Here is a 22,252-nt window from a genome sequence, read left to right as displayed (position 1 = left end):
GCGTCTGCTAAATGGCTAAAATATAAATGTAATTTTTATTTGCTTCATGGCTCAGGCGGCCAAGTGTACACAAGGATGTTTGGCTCATCTCAGTTGCAAAGAGGAATAACTTTGCAGCTGTTTCTGATTAATTAACAATGCCATGCTGGTGGGTGGTAACGTTCAATTAAAACCCTCAATTAAAACCCAGCCCTGAAATGAAACTTAGGCTGAAAATATTTTGTGTGTCATATTGTAGGAAAAGATACCACATTCACATGGTTATGTTACTTCAAGCCCAAATATATCATACTTTGACTAAAATAATGACTTATTGCCTTAAATCGTTGTGCAACATCATGGGTATGCTCTGGCCATCGTCTTTCAGCTCTAAAAAGTGGACTTCTACTGGTGTGGGCGTTTAAATAAAATGTCATCATTCAATACAAAATTCACTGTTAAGTGTTTAGTTCACAGAATATTAACACATTGTTTTCATCAGAATATAAATATGTGCAATTGTGTTCATTGTTTCGGCAAGCAGTAAATACTACTGCACCAAATTCTAGTGTCATACCATGTAAAATATACGGAAAGATCTAGTCAATGGGGACCGTCTAATTGTGATGATTTTTTACAATATTGCGGATGTGCAGAGATGCAGAGAATGAAGTTGAGTTCTAAGTCATTTTGGGTTACTCCTAAGTCATCATCTTCAACATTGTGGCCTTCCATTATAGAGCTTTGCTTTGATGTTAATTGAGGTGTATCAGTTGTGTGCCTCCATTGTATTCACCTTTCCTTATTTCCTTTGTGGATAGTGCTTCTGTGCACCAATGGAAATTCTACAAAACAATGAGCAAACCAGCCTTTGGAATTGGATTGTGATGATGCCATGAATGAATCCTGCACACACTATGCTTTTAAAAAAAAATATCAGGAAAAATATTTGATTTGATGTGTATGAAATTAATTCCTAGGGGAGATGCTTTGGAGAGAAAAATATTGCTAAATTGTCAAGATTTAGACAGACACAGGGCAGTGTTTCTCCAATCACAATGCCTCCAAACACAACAGCATCTTCTTTATTCACTGTAATTGTACCTCAGGGGGCCATTTCTTCTCTAGGAACCAAAACAATGCATTTCACATACCTGCATTTCATGCCATACCTTCCATCCTCTACATATCCCTTTCATTTGTCTTTCCTCTCACAAGAAACACCTCAGTCTGTATTGTCACACACACATACACGCACACGCATGTACAAACGCACACACACACACCCTTTTTAAGAGCAGAAAGCATTGGCATTTTTTTTATAAGATGGCTGTCTGGTGAATAGACAGGAAGCTACATTTAAATGTTGCTCCATTCTCTGGACAGCTGTTGGGAATCAGTGTATACCCTGCCATCCCTCTTCACATCCCAAGGGTCTCGGGAGAAAACTTGTCATGACTGGCTGCTTTGTCCACAACCAATGGGCACATCTGAGGACAAATCCATCCACCCTTTTAGATCACGTACTGACTATATGCCATGTAGCTGCACAGTGCAAATACTGAAAACAGGATTTTGAAATAAGGGTGTGGACACAAATACACATTGAGTGATGTGAATGTTAGCTACATAAAATATAGTGCCTTATGCGCCAAATTATATTAACTTTACACCAAGGATTTAATAACAAAATTATATTATAGAATGTTGTGTGTGCTGAAATTGCACGTCATGTTTACAATACCGCGCTGGTAGTAAGGCATTATTTGTTCGACCGAATGGGAAAACGTCTGTGTGATCATTTTAAATAAGAGCAGGATCAAAAATGTTTAAAAATATCTTTGATACAGATGTTATTATAAACTTTAGTTTGGTACCATCCTAGCTAGCACCAAGACAACAAGCCTGAAAACAATGACCAGTAGAAACTGCAGTCATTTTCAATATTCTTAGCAATGATTTAGGAATCTATGTGAGTAAGTATTAGCTAGGTAGCCACTTGTTGTTCTCCTATTGAACTCGAACTTCAGTTCATGAAAATCACTAGTTGTGAGGCTTGACCGGACCTGGTTATGTGTTATTAAGCTAGCCACAATAAGGACTAGCCACAATAGTGGAATTTACGGTTTGCCTTTAAAATAAAAACCCCTCTTTGAAAGTGACGCAAATGGTTACAATTGGTGGAATCATGCCATATTTAGACTAAATAATGTTAAACAAGGTTGGAGTGTTGGAATGTGGAGCAATGAAATGGGGTATCAGTCTACTCGGTTAGACACACAGAACACAATTGTGAAGTTTAAGCAAATATTAACATCGTAGCTCTTATTGCAGGACTTTGGCTATGTGAAATCACCTCCCCAGTCAGCCTACTGTGCATATTGACATTCATATTGCTCTGCACAACCTTGCCTAAGGATTTGGGATCAATGACATGGGGTATCAGTCTGATCAGGACCCAAGTGCTTTTTTTCCAAAGTCGTCCTCAGAGTTATCATACTCCAAAACATCCACGTTGTATTGTTTTTCCTCTGGAAGTGTTCAATACACATAGTAGGTTGATTGGTACAATAAATGTGGCTCATTTCACAGTGGTTTCAGAGTCCCGCAAAAAGATCTATGATGCTAATGTTCTGTGGGTGTTACTGAGTAGACTGATACCCCATGTCTATGATCCACAATCCATAGGTAAGGCTGTACAGTGAAATAACTATGCCCCCAATGCAATTCTAAAGTATAATACATCCACAGTGTGATTTCAATAGATATTTGTCAAATTAACAAATTGTCTTTTGTTGAATTTATACAACAACTTTCCAACCTCGTTTAGCATGATATATTCTATTTGCATTCATTTGCATCACTTTCAATGGGATACTTTTATTTTCAGGGCAAACCGCAAAATCAACTATTGTGGCTAATCTTTATTGTGTCTGGCTTCACATAGGTGTGTCCGCCCATCATTAATTAAATAACTGTTTTATAAATTAGGGGTATTTTAGATGATGACACCTAGCTAGATAGTTAGCTAGCTAACTATAGCTACTGGAACAGATAATGTCGTTTCGCTATGTTTTTGGGGAAGAACATTGTTTGCATCCGTCAGCTAGCTATCTTTTTTTTTATGACCAGCACTGTCCCAGAGCTTGGGGAAGTGTGTCTGCTTTCAATAGCATCAGCCACAGATAGATGAGAACATACGTGTCATTTCCAGGCTCAGGGAAATTATAGAGTACCACATCTTTGCATCAGCGGCGGGTGCGCGAGTCAAAACTTTACCAACATCATAGCATACGTATCGGTGAATGCTGTGACATATGAAATACGAGTGATGGTGTAATCAATGTGTAATAACTAAGTCAAAAAAATTATAAACGTGTTAAATTATTATGTGACGTGCAGTCATATTCAGGCCCTGATTGGTCAACAAGCTTATTTGACCCGCAAAGACCCAAAAGGATCTCTACGCTTATTTTCGAGGAATGACGTCACGATGTCGTTTGTTTACAGTTGCTAGAGTTACACTTCCACAACAGAATAATAAATAGTGTTAGCTACATTTAGCTAGAAGCAAGCTAGCTAGCTACCTCAATTATCTTGGTTTCACAAGATAAATTTGCGATTTCACACTACTAACTAAGTGCATTGTAATGAAAATATAATGACTGCATTGGACGCTTCTGTTGAACAAAAATCTATTGGAAAATGTTTGCTGTATAACTGGGTAGAGGAGGTGAGTTTTTTTTCTTGGCAAAAGTTGTCTCAATATGAAAGCTGGGTGTGGTGTGTGTGCGTGTGTGAGAGCGAGAGAGAGATGTAAGTTAGCCGTAGGCCTACATGTATAGCCAAGTTCAGGTATATGAGGGCTTGCATGCTCTCCCTCCTGTTTTCTCAGTTAGCTATGAGTGCCATCATTAATAGGTAATTAGTACAAGTCACTCCTTTAACTAATTACAAATGATTGAAAACAACAATATGTTGTCACACATGGCACAGCTTTTTATTAATCTTTGGAATTACATTCATTCAGCGGGCCACTGCCGTCCTTGACAATGAGAGGCCCAGAGCGCACATCCACAAAAATGGACATAAAGGGATTCTCACTATGGATCTGTCATCCAAAGTTCAAGGTGTCACCACAGTGAATGCTGCTTTCACCCCTCCCAAGGGTCATGGGGTGAGACAAAGAGGTAGGCACAGAATAAGAACATTGAACACCAATAAGCATCCTACATCCAGCCGACCTTGAATAGATTTTTCCTGGAATGAGTTTTAGATTCAGTGGATGCCGCGCAACATTCAAACATACTGTAACCTTACTACTGTGCAAACTGTTCATACTGTACTGTTGTGCTGTCTCACTGGCTGACTTGATTCAAATTCACTCAAGCCTTTTAGAGTTCGGTGTGTGTTTTGCCCATCTTTTATTTGTTTTATTTGTTAAGGCCTCAGAGGAGAACTTTTGGAAAATGATCTGCTCAAGAAAATAAGGTAGGCCTAATTGACCAAAGTTTCATTTCATAACAGTTATCATAATGTGAACAACACATTCAAGCTTGAAATTTTTCTATTTTTTTACGATGTGATTTACTCGAGACGTGACACAACACTGTTCAATCCATGTCTTGAGCGGAACTGGTAGGAGGAAAGTGATGTAATTTACAAGTCTTAGTTAGTTTTACAGTTCTATGAAAACATTGTGCTTTTTGATTTGACTTTATTATCTGATTTAACATTTATGTGCATTGTAATGTGGTTAATAGAATGTATCCCCAACAATGTGGTTAACATCCCCAACAAGTGATTTTAACAAAGGGAGGTATGACGGTTAAAACTGGTTGTTGGAGGGGAGAGTCTCAACTCATAATCACTGACTTATGCCATATAAAACCACACAGTCACAAAACGGACCTAGATTTTTACTGAATGCTCAAAGTTAAATGTAAAGAACATTAACAAGGCTCTAACTAGTTTATTATGACAAAAATAACATACATTTAAATAAGTAGCATTAGTCATAGAACCTTTAAAAGATTCCAGACAGAATAGTGGTTTGGAGAGTGTTGCTTTGTTTTTTCCATGGCAGTAGTCTGCTGTAGGGAAACAGTAAGAGTAAATGTCAACATAACACTTCTTGGAAGCTGCTCAACGTGAGAATTAAATCTGGATCTGTGGACACCAGTTATGAAGAGATAGAACAGGGAGTTTACACCACAAATAAGTATGTTATGACAACCTGTATGAATAATGTAGAATAACAGTGGAACAATATTATTTTGATCCGCATGGTAATGAATGTGTTTTTTATGCATATTCATGCACTAATCATGTAAGCCTAAGAATAACTAGCCTTTATCACTGCATAGACCTTACACACAGCAATGCAGCTACTGATAGATTTAAAAATAGTGATCTAAAGTTGTTCAGCAATGTGAAAAAACAATGTCAGTGTAACGGTTGTCGTCGGGAATAGAGGACCAAAACGCAGCAGGAATGTGGATGCTCATCTTGTATTTATTTTAAATAAAGAGAACACCAAAATAACAAAAACGAAAAACTCACGAACAACAAAACAGTCTTGTCACGCTCACACAGGCAAAACAAGAAACAATCCCCCCACAACATCAAACCAAACAATTACCCATATATAGGACTCTCAATCAGAGGCAACGAGAAAGCACCTGCCTCCAATTGAGAGTCCAACCCCCCATCAACCTGAACATAGAAATACAACAAACCAGAAAGAACATAGAAATACAAAACATAGAACATAGACCAAAACCCGGAAATAATAAATCAAACACCCTACTACATACACCATCACCCCAAAACACATAAACAAAATACCCTCTGCCACGTCCTGACCAAACTACAATAGCAAATAATCCTTATACTGGTCAGGACGTTACAGTCAGAGTAGCAGAGACAGATAAGGATATTGCTGTAGGTTCTCATGCTGGTATGGCCCTCCTCCTCTATCCCACAGTGAGCAGACACATGCAGAATTGAACCCTGAGCCTCCCAAAACAGAGTTCTGCTCCACTACCAAAGAGGACTACAAAGTTGAAGGCTTTCAGCCTTCCCTGCCTTCACCACTAAAGGTCTTCTAAATCAAGTATATTTTATTAACATGATTATAAAATTCCGCTCTTTGTGAGACACCTTGTTTTGGGACTAGCTACCATTTATAATTTTCCTGTCTCTTTCACATGTAAAACTGACAGCAGCATTCAACTCATACTTGAACAGAATGTTCATTTCTAATGCATTCTTGTTTTGCTGTGATTAGGAGCATGACTACAAAAGCGATCAGGCAATTACCTTTTGGAGTGAGAATCATCATCAGATACAGGTCGGTCTGATTATTACATTACTCCTCCATTTACATAACCCGCTCTACATTATCATAAATGGACAGAGCGCCATGTTTTCACTATTACTGGGTGGCTGCGCAACATTATAGTCAACACTAGACAAAATGCCTTTGTTACATTTTATCATCTTTATTATTTTCAATTATTAATTCAGCTTGTGTGTGATGTGTCATTTACTCTGCTATAGTACAGTGACTGTGGAGTTAGTGGTCTGTCTGTGTTTGTGAAGCATTTGTTGCTTGGCTATTCCACTTACAAAATTGAATACAATAAATTGCTGGAAGAGACCTCCCACATACCCATAACTCAGTAAAACATTACATGAATGTGTAAAAAAAGCAATCATTTTATTCTTAAGTATTCTTAGGTTTGTACTCTTTGGGACTCACTCCTAACACTGTATTTAATCTCTACTGCACAATCTGTATTTTATTCTTGCAATTAAACCATCATTATTGTTGGACATCTGGCCCTTGAGTTTTAGTATTTGATGGATGTTGATATGTAAGATATTAACAAATGAAAAGGATTTAGCATATGTTTGTAATTTTGGTGTCATATTTGATGACTATTTACAAGCCTCCATTTTGAATGTGGTTTCAAGGAGCCCTTCAATAAGACATCTTATTAGATTCTGCCAATAGACTTTAAAGAGCACAGCTGGTACAGGGTACTGTCGATTTCTGAATGAAATGATGGATCTCATCCACTTTTTAACTCAGTTCAGTTCATTTAAGCCTTAAACGAGCAGCAGATACTGTAATAATAGCATACCTGGCATACGTTTCACTGTAGTCTGATAATACTCTACAGTCTACACAAAAACCTTTTTAAACAACAGCAAGAAAACATGTCCTGTACCATGTTCTGCCGTCTCAGGGTGTGACAGCGGTGAGAACCAGGGATACCCCATTCAAGAAGAATGCCACCTTCAGCACACCTATCAGTGAACACATGGATGACAAGCCTATTCTGTACACACCGGAGAATTAAGCTGTTACTTATGTGAGCATTGGACACAGTGGTATTAAATTATTGTTCCATAATATTGTGTACGAATATTGCTCTGTTTATCATTTCAATTAGGTCTAGTCTCTGCACTGTATATGAATTGCGTAAGTACTGCACAAATTATTTAACACAAGCAGACAGATGAAAGGTATTGAATTGTTAACTTTATCTCAGGGTCATTGTCTCCTTGCAGAATTTATTTTTGTTTGTAGGTTATTTTCTCCCATGGTCTTTTTCTTAAACCTTTGCCATTTGTAATTACCACAATTGAGCAGTGCTGAACAACAGAAAGCCACATTTTCCACTTTCTCCTGTGCTGGGCAAAAATGGATCTGGCTATTGTCCTTGGACAAATGACAAGAAAACCATTTGTTTTCTGAGATGAGGAAAGTGTTTTTCCACCTTTAGAAAGAGAGGCACACAGAAGCCTCCGCCTTACAGATGTCAGAAATATTGATGTTCATGCAGCTTCCTTACTTTAGAGAGCATGGCTCTGATTCAGATTCGTGTTCTGTCAATCAAGAGACAAGTCTACATGGTGTTCCTCTCACTTTCAGCAGAGATTATGAGGAGGTAGCTATGGCAACAAGTAATTTTAGACTACATTTATGCAGATTTTCCCCCAAAACATTTCATTACCTCATGGGATTAGAGGGTGAAACAATTGATGTCTGAAACAGATGCCATTTAGCTACTTCCAGCCAAGTGAAATATATTGCATATAATTATTTTAATTCAAATTAACTGTGATAAAGTAAATATTGCCTTGAATAAATTTGACTACTAATTTCCCCCCATGATTCAATTAAATTAATAATGTCTGTTTTGATCTATCCATAACTGTGTATTTGTTTAAGTTTATACAAAATGTATTACAGTACTTCATTCTCTGTATTTCCCTGTGAAGGGAGCACTGCTCTGAGTTATTAAAATGGATGTAGTGTTTTTGTCAGAGGAGACAAATGTTGAACCATCTTGTGAACTATGTGCTTGTGATACAGTAGGCCTACATACCTGCAGTAGAAATTCCCTCAGTGCATTCCCCCGTCAAAAGTTCCCTTCTTGGTTGTTGTTGTCTCTCCTCCCAAATTGTATCAAAAATGCTAATGACGTTATTCACCCTCTCTTCAACTCTCTTCAAAAGATAAAACCAGGAGCCTTGATGACTCAACAATTACTCAAATTCATCCTTCATTCTTCTACTGAATTCTACAGTATCATTTAATTTAATTTAAACATCTGTATGCACACACATGTACAGATTTAGATACTGTACACTCCCTGAAGGGGAGACAAAAGTGATGAGGGTCTTATGTGTCCCGTGTGGCTCAGTTGGTAGAGCATGGTGTTTGCAACGCCAGGGTTGTGAGTTCGATTCCCACGGGGGACCAGGACGGGGAAAGAAATGTATGTATTCACTACTGTAAGTTGCTCTGGATGAGAGTGTCTGCTAAATGACCGTAATGTAAATGTATGTGATGCTTACTTGGTTGATAAGGGCCCGATTCAGACTTAGGAAATGTATGCTGCAGACAGAAATTGGCATATCAGCGTTATTGACAGAGTCCTGTGGCGCTTGTGGGGTTTGTAGAGCAAAACAGAGAACACCACCGTGTTTGTGAGAGTCTCATCTTTTCATAGAGTGGTCACATTAGTTCGGACGCTACAGACGTTTCTGTGAGAAGACAGATCTTTTGGGATGTCTCATGACATCTGACTAACTCAACTGACTAACTTACACTTTCACTATTACAAAGAGAAACCTTTCAAACAATAAATAAAGCAGATTCTCTGATATTTTTAGAGAACGTCATAAGGACACTCAATTCTGTCCAAGTTATATCTTGGAGAAAATATTTGGGTAAGGGTTATCTGGGGAATATGGCCCAGTTATTAAAGCGGGTCCGGTTCCACCAGAGGGCAAAAGGGGACTTGGCCCCCTCAGTTGAAACTTGTGTCCCCTCAGTTTTAGTTGTATGTCCTTATATAAAAATAGCATAAAAGTTAAAATGATTGAGTGACAGGTTGGCGCGAAATCTGTACCTCTGCTGCACTGTATCAGCACCATGGACAGAGCGCGCCGCGCAGTGTGTTTGTGTGTAGGGGGGCTATGGGAAGCCACCGGGTGGTTAGGTATGACTCCTTTGGATTTCCATAAAAAGCCGCCAAATATAGATTGTGTTATGCCTTTATTGATCTGATATTTTGTTTATAGGCCTATAGTAGGCCTACCGCTGTTTTGTTCTGTTCGCATTCATTTGTTCGCATTCGCAGTTGTGTCAGTATTCAAAGCCCATTTTTTTTGCATGAATAACTAGGCTACTACTTTCAGCATTTAGTTTGCATTATTTTGGTAAGAGGGCTGCATTCACATAAGGTAATTCACCTTTTGGCCTCGGAGTCTCAGCCTTTGAACTGTATGTTTATTGTGATAGAAGCAGAATTCTATATAATTCCAATGCAAGAACCACCAAAAATGTTGCTCCCTCACCGATTTCAACTGCCCCCTTAGTCACTTTATCCTGGCACCGGGTCTGTATAAAAGTTAAGACGTATAAATAGTGAGCTGGTTACAAGAAATGTCCCCCTTTTACCGTCAATGATGATATTTAAAAATGTTATTCTTTTGTAAAAATCTGATTTACTAAATCATGAAATGTTTTTAGCAAAAGCACATGAACAACGCAGTGCACCGACTCACACACGACTATGAAAACACATAGGTTGAACATAAATAATATTATCTGAACAATGTATGAAACACAGTTGTATTGTACTCAGTTTATTGAACAAAATATCTTACAATATCTTGGATATACATATATACATATATCATCTTGTACTGTATAACACCACTGTGGAACTCAGACCTCTGCATTGACATCTATTACACTGTGCGCCCATCCGTTATGAACGCTGTATGGAAATATTAATACAGAATTGACTTCCAAACACATTATACAAATCATAATATAGAAAGTACTCAATCTCAGGACAGAAAGATTCTCCATACAAAACATCTTACTTTTTTGGGGCAGTAACCCTACATATAAACATACCGTTGAACATCCCTTCTTTTCCAAAAAGGTCTAATTCAGTAAATATTGTTTTTCCGCTTTTGGGGAGGGAATCACCTTTAGGACTTATTCTAGAACAAATAAAGCATTGGCTGACTGCCACTGTGTAGCCTCTGTGGTTGGCTCCACTGTGGGCACAGCTATCAGCAGGCCTCTCAGATAACGTACACATCACTCTTCTCCCCCTCAAGCCAATAGGTTCTCATTTTGCCTTTGCCCTGGAAAAACACAGAAATCAATAGGCTCATCAATGGAGTTGATTGGTAGTGATAGATACACAAAAGGGCTTCTCTTCCTTAAAGGGTGACCCTGGCATTATCTGGGCCTGTTAAAACTACAGAGAGTACACTACTCTTCATAACCAGACTTTATGGTTTTCTTCCATTTCAACAGGAGAGTACAACCATCTTTTTTACGACACTCGTAATCTGAGAGATCCAGAGCTGCAATCTACTGAAATGCACTGCATATAATAAACAGAATGGGAATCACAAGACCACATTTCACTATAGCTGACCCTGTAAAACAACAGATTTCACTGCACCTATCTGGTCTATGTGACAAAACACTTTTGTATTCTTTAAAAAAAAATCTATCATATTCATTTATCAGACAGTATTGAATACATGAAGCCATTACAGATAATGCTGACAACAACACATGCATTATTCATTGTGGCCTTACCTTCATTTCTACCTCCCCTCTTTCTTGGAGTTCAAAATAGCCAAACTCATCCAGCACTTCTTTGGTTGCTGAGGAGAGGTGGATCCTCAAGGCTGTGAAACACATCAATGGGGCAATAGACAATCACAGTGAGTGCTTTGCAGGGAGTGACACCGAGTAGCATTAATGAAACATTTATCCTCTACTGTGGTAGATCATAACAATTACAGTACGCATACATACATATGTCAACCAAGTGGCTGATCTGTGTATGTTATGTGCAGGTCAAAAGTAGAAATGAACAGTGAAATCTTCCTGTTGCCTAGAAACAGCTCTTGACAGTGCAGTCCCAGAGGTGATTCCTACCACTATAGGATATTTATTTTATGGTATGCAGTTTATCACTATGGATGTGGCCTGGCTATAAGTGTTATGAATTATTTATCAACGGACGTGAAAGCACACAGCATGAAGTGTGCAGGAAGTGAGTGGGTTAATCAATAATGTGATGAGTCACTCACAAAAAATCCTGGCCGGCAGAGCACCAGAGGTCCAACTACCACTACACCAGTTAAGAACTGCTGCCAGTAATACCGGTCCAGATAACCACTATTACGCTATGATGACAACCTCCATCCCCTCTGTTGCTTTGTGATGATAAATATCCCTGTCTACTTTATCTATCCCTTGATGCTTCGTTTCTTACAGGGAAGTATGTGCAAAGAGCCAGTCCACAATATTTTTTGTTATGGATTCTCAGACACAAGCATTAGTCAGATTTAGTCAGGACAAATAATGACTGGAAACCAGTCTTTCACAAAACAACTGCATAAGCAAATATACAACAGGGAATGCTCGACAGACGAACAAAATCCAAATCCAAGGAAATACCACATAATCAACAGGAAATAATGAATACTTGGTTGTTTTAGTTTGTGTCAGCTGAAACATACAGTGCCTTCCGAAAGTATTCATAGCCCTTGACTTATTCCACATGTTGATGTGTTACAGCCTGAATTCAAATGTATTGAAAATGAAATACAGAAATATCTAATTTACATAAGTATTCACACCCCTGAGTCAATACATGTTGCAATCAACTTTGGCAGCAATTACAGGTGTGAGTCTTTCTAGGTAAGTCTCTAAGAGATTTGCCCACCTAGATTGTACAATATTTCATCCTCAGTTTTCTCCTATCACAGCCATTAAACTCTAACTGTTTTAAAGTCACCATTGGCCTCATGGTGAAATCCCTGAGTGGTCTCCTTCCTCTCTGACAACTGAGTTAGGAAGGACGCCTGTATCTTTGTAGTGACTGGGTTTATTGATAACCCATCCAAAGTGTAATTAATAACTTCAGCATGCTCAAAGGGATATTCAATGTTTATTTTTACCCATCTACCAATAGGTGCCCTTCTTTGCGAGGCATTGGAAAACCTTCCTGGTCTTTGTGGTTAAATCTGTGTTTGAAATTCACTGCTCGACTGAGGGGCCTTACAGATAATTCTATGTGTGGGGTACAGAGATGAGGTAGTCATTCATATTATTGTCCCAACTGGATTCCAGAATGTGACACTGTTTTATGCAGCAGCATTTCCACATTAATAGTTTTAAGTGTTAAAGTGCTGACATCAATCAAAATAGAAAATAGGAAAACAGAGATCCAAATCTGAAACTCACCCTCTCCATTCGACTCCATCCGAGACGCTGTGTTCACAGTATCTCCAAATAAACAATATCTGGGCATTTTCAGACCCACCACCCCAGCACAGACAGGCCCTGTACAGAACAAAAGGCAGTGAAATTTACTGGAAAAATCCTCCATGGAAAAGCATACTGTAGATGGATAACAATTTCTTTCATCACCAGAAACTCAAGATAGGCTAGGTGTATTTAAAAACATGATCAAGATATATTTGAACTCAATAACAAAATATTCACACAATGACAGGATCAGGCACCTCCCACACACTTTTTAAAGGCCTATCAGTGATGATGTTCATGTCAAGTGTTTGAATAAGAATATAAATACTGCCTGCGTGAGATCGTTGTGTCCAAGCACTATGAAAAACCTCCTTTGCATGCAATACAGCTTGTATTTGTTGTATTTGATCATCATGTCCAAATATTGTAGCTACTGGAGATATCTCCAGAGATTTCTTAGCTGAAATACTGTATGTCTTAAAACCTAGATAGTCATCAACTGTCAAAACCAATCACAGCAGTTTATAACAATTAGTGAGCAAAAGCCCCATGCAATCATGAGGCAGAATACATAAGTGGGAAATTTAATCACAAATGACTTCTTGTCTAGACAACTATTTACCATAAAATAAATAATTTTGTGCCATAACATAATTAAGTTATTTGTCATAGAATTAAATAAACTGTCATTGGCTAGGGAAGATCATGTAACATTTAGGAGGTATTGAAAGATTTACATTTGTATGATTTATTAGAGGTGTTTTGAGTGGTAACTATATGGATGCCAAGGATCAGGAGTAGGATTGGGCAGTCCCCAAAAGCACTGATTCATTCAATTAGAAAAAAAAACAACATCTATCTTCCAACAGTAGTTAAGCATAAGACATTTTAACCATAATTTCAAACTATGTGAAATGATACCTGTGTGGATTCCTATCCTTAGCCGTAGTTGGTCTTGGGGTCTGTGACGAATCTTGAATGTTTTCACTTGTTCTAGTAAGGCTAAGGACATCCCAGCTATCTCCCTTGCGTGTAGTTTACCATTCCTGACTGGAAGCCCTGACACCACCATGTACGCATCACCAATGGTCTCCACCTCAGATATACATGACAACATGTTAGTAGGTTGAAACAGGTGATTATATATAAAAGAGCCATATTTACATTACAAAACATGATTCATCTGACTTACCTTGTACACATCAAAATTATCGATGATAGCATCAAAGCAAGTGTAGAGATCATTCAGCACTGTCACAACCTATGAAGAGTAAAACAATACTTTAGCTACAGTACTCCGGTAAACTAGAAACAATGGTTCAAGGGTAAAACAATCGCAAACACCACCACTAAAACCAGATAACTGTTACCCTCCTGCTCTTTCACTCTCTATTTTAGAAATACTTCTTCAGCTAGTGGCAAACATTTGTGAAACAAAGCAATTTCATAGATAGTGTGCAAAGGTAATAAGTTCCACTGTGTGTGTTCAGGAGGCATGTTCCATCTGGTTTGCCACCGTGATTGACTGAGATGTGTTTCTGCATGAACTCCCAATGGTTCCCCAGTCAGATTCAAATATTTCTGCTCCCCCTGCCTTGGACAAGTGCCCAGAACCTCAATTTACTGAGAAATGTGCTTGCATGAGTAAAACAACGCAACCGACCAAATACTGGGAACAAATTTCCCCAATATTTTCCGGAATTTGAAGAGTAATACACATCAGCTGTTTATTCAAAATATCAAGTGTTTCTTGTCATTCATCAAATAACTGTTTGTATATTGTAATTCCTTTGAGGGGCTATTGGTCAAGTTAGGAGATTCAGTGGCTTATGGAGAGAGAAATGGATGCTAAGAAAACAGTCTTAGTTCTAGTTTAACTTTCAGAGGGGCTTAGCATTATTTCTTAAACCATTACGAATTCATCTGGTGGGAAAATGGATAAATGTAATTAGATATTTTAATTAAATAGAGCACTAACTGGTAGGTGAGATACCTAGACCTCAAAGCTACACTAATGTTGAAAGAATACCGTCTGTTTTGTGGCCTTAATTGAATAGACATGTGACCTTAAAATCAAGTGAATATAACAATGAATATATTGAATATAATATAACAATGAATATATTTCGCATAATACATCGCCACTGAAACCTAGTGGTTGGATTCTTAGCTCTGAGCTATATTAAAATACATTTGATGAAAGGTAAGCTTTATGACTGTACTTGTAAGTAGCTTCTGCTGGATGAATAGAATAGATCAGTCTGGGTGTACCACTCGCCAAGTACAAACTATCGCTCATGCAGAGTTATTGGAAATTATATGAAGACTGACGTGTCTTCACAATTTTAGAAGGAACACTCCAGTAAGACTTTGTCTGAATGCATGGCACAAGTAGCATCAAGAAGAAAACCTGGTTCCTCTGGATGAATTTTAGAATTCGGAACGACCAAAATGTCTGGAGAAAATTACATGTTGGGGCACTGCACTAAAACCATTACAACCATTGAGACCATTACAACCATCCCATCAAATCAAATTGAATTTGTCACATGCACCGAATACAACAGGTGAAGAGTGAAACCCTTACAGTGAAACGCTTACTTACAAGCCCTTAACCATTCATCATACAGTACTTTAGACCCTGGTGAAGGGATTCTCAATATATGAGTGGTCTTGAAATCTTCTTCTTCATCATCTTCTTCATGAGAGAGAAGACATTTCATAGCAGCTACAGCACCCAGTGACTCAGCAATAAGTCAATGTGCTCTCAGCTACTCACAATAGCTATTTTGAGTTGTGGCCTCTGTGTGGGAATGCTTAGTAACTATGAGACATACGGTAGGTGCTTTAATAGGCTCTGCATGAGTGAGGTCGGTGTAAGTAACAAAGAAGCTCTTCTACATTTCATCTTCATATTCTCTTCTCTTCCCATAATGAGTTGTTGGACCAGCATATTTTCAAGCTTTCTTGTCAACTACCTTCAAGTGTCTTGAGGGAGAGTTTACAGGAAGTCTCTAATTTCCCATGGTGAATTGATACTTTGACTCAATAAACCTTGAGTGCATTTTACTTAGCAAAACTGACTGGTCACACAGTAAGATTCAAAGTGCAAAATCATGTTGTGGATTTTCTCCTGCTGTTGGTTGGTATAGGATAGCTACTGTGTAAAGTCTGTACCTGCTGTTGGTTAGGAGTGAATATATCTACTGACAGTTGTTTACCTGCAGTGGTGTACTCTCAGCTGACATTGACGTGAAACCCACAATGTCACTGAAGTAGATTGTCACACTGTCAAACGCCTCTGCTTGGACCGTCTCCCCTCGCTTTAGCTGCTCTGCTACTGAGCTGTGGACAAGAAAACGCAAATTAAGTAAAACCACAATGAACAAAATGCTTATACAGTGCTTAAGAGATAATGTTATCGTTTGCTATAAATCAACAGTGAGAGTAAGCTTGGCAGCTACGATCCACAATGAGTAAATAAGCAGATTCTACCAGTATCATTTCCTGTTCACCAATATTTGAAAGTACAGTGACGAGCCAGAGGCACAGTGTAGCACTAGCAGCTAGGTTAATCCAGGACTCTGGTCAAATGATCAGAATTCTGCAGTGAGAGAAGGTATCTCTCGGTTCTCTCAGACCATTTTCTGTCTGTCAAATTGGCTTAAAGTTGGAGGGAGACATTTGGCCAGACAATGGGAGGATAAATGAGTGTGACTAAGGCGCTGAGACAGACAGCTTAAATAGATGGAGGACATGGCTTGTCGTTTGCTGCTTTCGTGTTATCAGAGGTGCTTAATAACCCCCCTATCACATTTCTCCTCCTAGTTCTGGTTAATGAGAAGTTTGCTTGTCAGCTCCCATCTTGCCTTGCCCTTTCATCTCCTCTCTGCTTAACTGTGAATGTGTATCTTTTTTTTAAGTGTGAGATATAGAAAGCTGAGACGCTCTTTCTTGGAATTTGAACAATGATCAAGTGGCACAGCATTATACAGAAAATAGTCTCCTCATTTTCTCAATTTGATAAGCAGAAGTTCAGACTGATAATAAGGATAATAGTGCAAGACGAAAATCTGAATAATAATTATTCTTACTGTGGCAAGATCTGGTAAAGTAGATTTTCGGCTTTTCTTTTCTCCTCCAGGTAGGCTTGCGTTCGTTCCTCTACCAAGTTCTCCAGGTTGTTGGCGTACTGCTCCATTCTGGAAAGTAGGTTGTTCAGAATACTGGTACTGCCCTCCCTGTGTTGAAAAAAGACAGAAAGATAACATACCCATTAATTTGTTGCCATTCTGAATAAAAAATATCTGAACTTTCTATTCTGTTAACATCACCTAATGTACAATTCAATGCGTATTTCAGAAGTGACTTCATGGACTAGGGCCCGATAAAATCAGTTATTTTTTTTTGCCTGATTCCATTTAGTTTTTCCTAAATCCATTTCTCCGTTTTGTTTTTCCTGGTTTCAGGTTTTTTCAGGTTTTCGGCCTCTCAAAATCACACTTTTTTATACATCAGGAGGCCACTTTTAAGATCTGGGAAAAATCTAAGAAATTTTGAATTTTGTGTGTAGTTACCCTTTAATGCAAGTGTGCACCAGCCAGAGACCATTGTTTGGTTAGCAGTGTTTCTGTAGCGCTCGTGTGACTGCAGAGTTTCCTAAACGAAATGGTCACTGGATTGATGCAAATAATCATGATATAATTCTGTCAGGTAGGCATAGACTACACTGTAGTTAAAATGTAATTGAGGTTTTTGGGAAATCCTTTCCATTTACCGGCAGATGGTTATCATTATCTCTAACGGCAACACAAAGTGGCCGGTTGAATAAAGACAAAAAAATACCTTAAAAAAATCTATAAATGTATAATTCTTGTGCAATTTACACTGTGTACAAAACATTAATAACACCTGCACTTTCCATGACATAGACTGACCAGATGAATCCAGGTGAAAGATATGATCCCTTATTGATGCCACAGGTTAAAGAAGGGTTTGAAGCCTTCAGACAATTAATACATGGATTGTGTATATGTGGGTGAATGGCTGTGTGAAGGGTGAATGGGCAAGAAAAAACATTTAAGTGCCTTTGAACAGGGTATGGTAGTAGGTGCCAGGCACACTGATTTGAGTGTGTCAAGAACTGCAGCGCTGCTGGGATTGTCTCACTCAACCGTTTCCTGTGTGTATCAAGAATGGTCTACCACCCAACGGACATCCAGCCAATGGCAGGCCAGTGGTCGAAAACGGGTCATTGATGAAAGAGGACAAAGGAGGCTGACGAATTGTGCAGAGCAACAGACAGGCTACAGTTAGTCAACTGACAGTCCAGTACAACATTGGTGCACAAAGACCCATAAAAGAATGCACAACTCGTCGTACCTTGACACGAATTGGACATGGCAGCTGATATCCTTACGGAGTTCCACTTCCTTCAGCAAAAAACAAGAAGCTGCGGTTGCAGTGGGCTAAGGAACGAAAACACTGGACACTGGAGAATTGGAATTACTTTGCCTGGTCTGATGAATCGTGGTTCCTGCTGTTTTATGCTGATGGGAGGACTATGGTATTGAGAAAACCACATGAGTAGATGCATCCATCATGCCGCGTGTTAACACTGCAGGCTGGAGGTGGTGGTGTTATGGTGTGGTCTTTTCATGGCACACATTGGGCCCCTTGATAAAAGTGGAGCAACGTTTGAATGCCACAGGATATCTGAACATCATTGCCTATCAGGTGCATCCCTGCATGGCAGCAGTGTATCCATGAATGGATTTTTCAGCAGGATGCCACAAGGCTAGGATTGTCCAGGAATGGTTATACGAACATTACAGTGATTTCAGCTTACTGAAGTGACCTGCGCAATCACCACATCTTAGTTATTCAAGTATACATTACCAAAGTTACCATAGATTGACAAAAATTACCTGTTAATTACCAATATTACTGAAGATTCTTTGGTAAATTACCGGTACCTTTGCAACCGTAGTTGTGATCTCCCTGTCACAACTGTCAGAATTCAAAAGGAGGATTTCTACTATACCAACACAAAAAAAGCCTTTGTTTACACTTGTAAGAAATACAGAAGCGTTGAATAACATCACAACACTTCTGCACCAAGGGGGCACGTCTGAAAGTTGTAGGAAAGCTTAATCCAGCGACAAAGCAAATACCAGGGTCTGATTTCCTCCCACAGCTCATAAAGTACTTTATTTTCTTTGTGACAGAGGTACCTCATCTGTACATCTTGAAGGTTTTCCTGCTTTTGATCAGCGACAGGTGTGCCCAGCTCAAGGGAAAACATGCTTTTTACATGCATACACGCACACACCACTGAACCAAAATATGATTCTAAATAATGCATAGCGTAAGCCATGAAAAGCAACAAGATAAATATAAGCCCCACACTTTTGGAGGGAGAAGACTTCCTATCGCTCTGATCTGAAATGATTTGTGTGTGATAAGCATCCCAATTTTATTTCATATTAATAGTAGATCCTTTTCCAGCATCTCTTGATAATATCAACTTAATGCAATTATTTCCTCCATTCTCTTTTTCAAACATCTTCATAATATAAATCCAAAGAAAATATTATCTACATGGTATCTGATACAAGATGAGATTGGGAGCCATTTTGGGGCACGACGGTGTTCAGTGCTTACTTGTTTAGTTTGGTGATGTAGATCTTGATGTGGCTGAAGTCTGGCCGCTCGACGGGATCCTCGGCCCAGCAGCTGTCCATCAGGATGGTTAGCTTCTCACAGTGGCAGCTGTTGTCTGTGGTGGGCCGAAAGTAAGGACTCTGGTCGTTACGCACCTTCTGCACTATCTCTGTAATAGACAAGATAGGGGGTGTGTTAGTGTGTGTGTTCTGCATTCTCTGGGAAAACAGTGAAATTGATCGATCAATTAAGGACGTTTTCACACATAGTTTAGAGCTATAGTTCGAATCAGAGTCAGACTATTTGTTAATATAATGTTTTAATTTGGTCAGGTTGGTTTCACATTGCCAAATGTCAAACTAATAAAAATTCCTAAACGTGTCCATGCAAGTCATTTGCTTTTTGGACAAAAATGCATTGATTATCATGAAGGATCACTTGTGTTCCCATCTTCATACTACTTTCGCTTTGGTCTTCCAACAACATGCGGGAGGAAACTCTAAACGCGACGTGAATAGACTATATTCAGTATCGCCCCGTCTCTACATATCTGCATTGGACGCACTCATAAATGCGCTGCTACTCACCGAATGTTTCAGATATCTCAAGTTATGATGCTGTGTGCATTTCATCAAATGCTCGCAGTCAAACAACCAATAATAATGAGTGACTCTGGTTCTTTTCCTGTATTTGGTCTGGACTGCGTTCTCACCTGCAGTGAACCTCATCACGGTAAGAACTGAATCGGACCGAGACCACCCTTTTTGAGGGAACCACGGTACGTTGGTAAGTGCGCTCCTGAGTGTGGATAGAGTGTTTACACCAGTCCAAACGAACTGAACTAAGAGGGTAAATGCACCAGAGTTCGGAAAAACAGCGCAAAAAAGCCCCCTAAGTCCCAGGGAGAACTGAAACCAGCAGTACTGCAGCCCTCGAGCTGAAGACTGGAGTTGTCCAACTCTGATGATTGTGACTTTTACTCCATTACTTTATAGATTAGGAACATTCAATCAAGCAGGAAATAATGGCACTTGAGTCATGGTGAACAGGAGGCAAGCTGCCTAAAGTATCTGAAGTGACAGAGTAATTGGCTCAACAATGGAGACAGACACAACAGGGCATTTCCATGTAAAAGGACCCATGAGCACCAACGTGAAGTTCATAGGAGCATATCAAATTGGGTGTAAAATGAAAGCTAAGAGTCTATATTTTGGGGAAATGAAGGCATAGATACACTGTTCAACCAGTTTCAATCTTTAAAAAAGTACATCCAACCGGCCTCACAACCGCAGAACACGTGTATGGCGTTGTGTGGGCGAGTGGTTTGCTGATGTCAACTTTGTGAACAGAGTGCATCATGGTGGTAGTGGGGTTGGACAACAAACGCAATTGCATTTTATCGATGGCAATTTGAATGCACAGACATACCGTGAAGAGATCCTGAGGCCCATTGTCATGCCATTCATCCGCCGCCATCACCTCATGTTTCAGTATGATAATGCATGGCCCCATGTCACAAGGCTCTGTACACAATTCCTGGAAGCTGAACATGTCCCAGTTCTTCCATGGCCTGCATACTCACCAGACATGTCACCCATTGAGCATGTTTGGGATGCTCTGGATCGATGTGTACGACAGCGTGTTCCAGTTCCCGCCAATATCCAGAAACTTCACACAGCCATTGAAGAGGAGTGGGACAACATTCCATAGGCCACAATAAACAGCCTGATCAACTCTGAAAAGGAGATCTATCAAGCTGCATTAGGCAAATGGTGGTCATACCAGATACTGACTGGATTTCTGATCCACACCCTTACCTTTTTTTTAAGGTATCTGTGAACAACAGATGCATATCTGCATTACCAGTCATATGAAATCCATAGATTAGGGCCTAATGAATTGATTTAAATTGACTGATTTCCTTATATGAACTGTAACTCAGTAAAATCTTTGCAGTAGTTGCGTTTATATTTTTGTTCAGTATATATCATTTTGGAGAAATTGTTTACCTTCAGTAAGAATAAGAAATGTTTTGTGGGTTGTAATTCCGTTACCAAAAATCCACATATATTTATATTAATAATTAAGCATTTCTGTTTAGTACAGATCAGAGACCCATGATGTAATTTAATTACCGTAATTCTGTTACCGGGTGTAAATCCACTTCACTTAATGTAGTTCAATAACCAAAATTATATATTTTTCAAACTCAAGGTGCCATGTCATAGTGCCATGTCACACCCAATTCTGCAAATATTTACGTGGTTGCATAAACATCTGAGGTAGATTTTACCGTAATTCCTTACTGAAGTTTTTTTTCAGTGGAAATTGTTAAAAGTAGGCCTTGTGCATAGAGTTGTATGGTTTGCTAAACTTTGATAATGTTTTTGTTTGGTATACATTTTAAAGTGAAACAACTGAATCAACTCATTTCCATGGTAACCATGGAAATTAGTTGGTAACCATGGTAATGGTAACCATGGTAATCATTTCCATGGTAACCATTTCCATGGTAATCCCATTACCATGGAAATGCCCAACTTGATGTTCAATATGTCAGCCATGTGGAAACTTGCATCCACTACAAGACCATGGTACTTGCCTACGGAGCAGCAAGAACGACGAGACAGCCTATAGGGAGGAGGTCAGAGACCTGGCTGGGTGGTGCCAGAATAACAACATATCCCTCAACATAACCAAGACTAAGGAGATGATTGTGGACTACAGGAAAAGGAGGACCGAGCACGCCCCCATTCTCATCGACGGGGCTGTAGTGGAGCA

General features: G+C 39.1%; 2 protein-coding genes across 3 annotated transcripts in view; one reads left to right on the top strand and one right to left on the bottom strand.

The window, feature by feature from the left end:
- The first annotated feature begins 3,477 nt into the window (after window positions 1–3,477).
- On the top strand, window positions 3,478–8,334 carry spag8 (sperm associated antigen 8). Its single transcript, XM_014135031.2, has 6 exons — window positions 3,478–3,712; window positions 4,010–4,169; window positions 4,425–4,470; window positions 5,966–6,080; window positions 6,269–6,331; window positions 7,233–8,334. The coding sequence occupies exons 1-6, from the start codon at window positions 3,641–3,643 to the stop codon at window positions 7,344–7,346; spliced, it is 570 nt and encodes a 189-aa protein (XP_013990506.2). The 5' UTR covers window positions 3,478–3,640; the 3' UTR covers window positions 7,347–8,334.
- Window positions 8,335–10,130: 1,796 nt separating this feature from the next.
- LOC106566722 (atrial natriuretic peptide receptor 2) overlaps window positions 10,131–22,252 on the bottom strand; it is a 53,305-nt gene continuing 41,183 nt past the window's right edge. For both annotated transcript variants that reach the window (XM_014135043.2, XM_014135051.2), the window contains exons 15-22: window positions 19,472–19,640; window positions 16,903–17,049; window positions 16,030–16,153; window positions 14,001–14,069; window positions 13,730–13,904; window positions 12,785–12,883; window positions 11,126–11,217; window positions 10,131–10,659 (exon numbers count right to left, since the gene is read on the bottom strand). In XM_014135043.2, the coding sequence (XP_013990518.1) occupies window positions 10,597–10,659; window positions 11,126–11,217; window positions 12,785–12,883; window positions 13,730–13,904; window positions 14,001–14,069; window positions 16,030–16,153; window positions 16,903–17,049; window positions 19,472–19,640 (938 nt within the window). In that variant the 3' untranslated portion in view covers window positions 10,131–10,596. The remainder of the gene's footprint in view (window positions 10,660–11,125; window positions 11,218–12,784; window positions 12,884–13,729; window positions 13,905–14,000; window positions 14,070–16,029; window positions 16,154–16,902; window positions 17,050–19,471; window positions 19,641–22,252) is intronic.

The sequence above is a fragment of the Salmo salar genome, chromosome ssa01 (genome assembly GCF_905237065.1).
Source record: "Salmo salar chromosome ssa01, Ssal_v3.1, whole genome shotgun sequence".
Lineage (NCBI taxonomy): Eukaryota > Metazoa > Chordata > Actinopteri > Salmoniformes > Salmonidae > Salmo > Salmo salar.
Note: the sequence above shows the minus strand (reverse complement) of the source record. Positions and strands in the feature narration are given on the sequence as shown.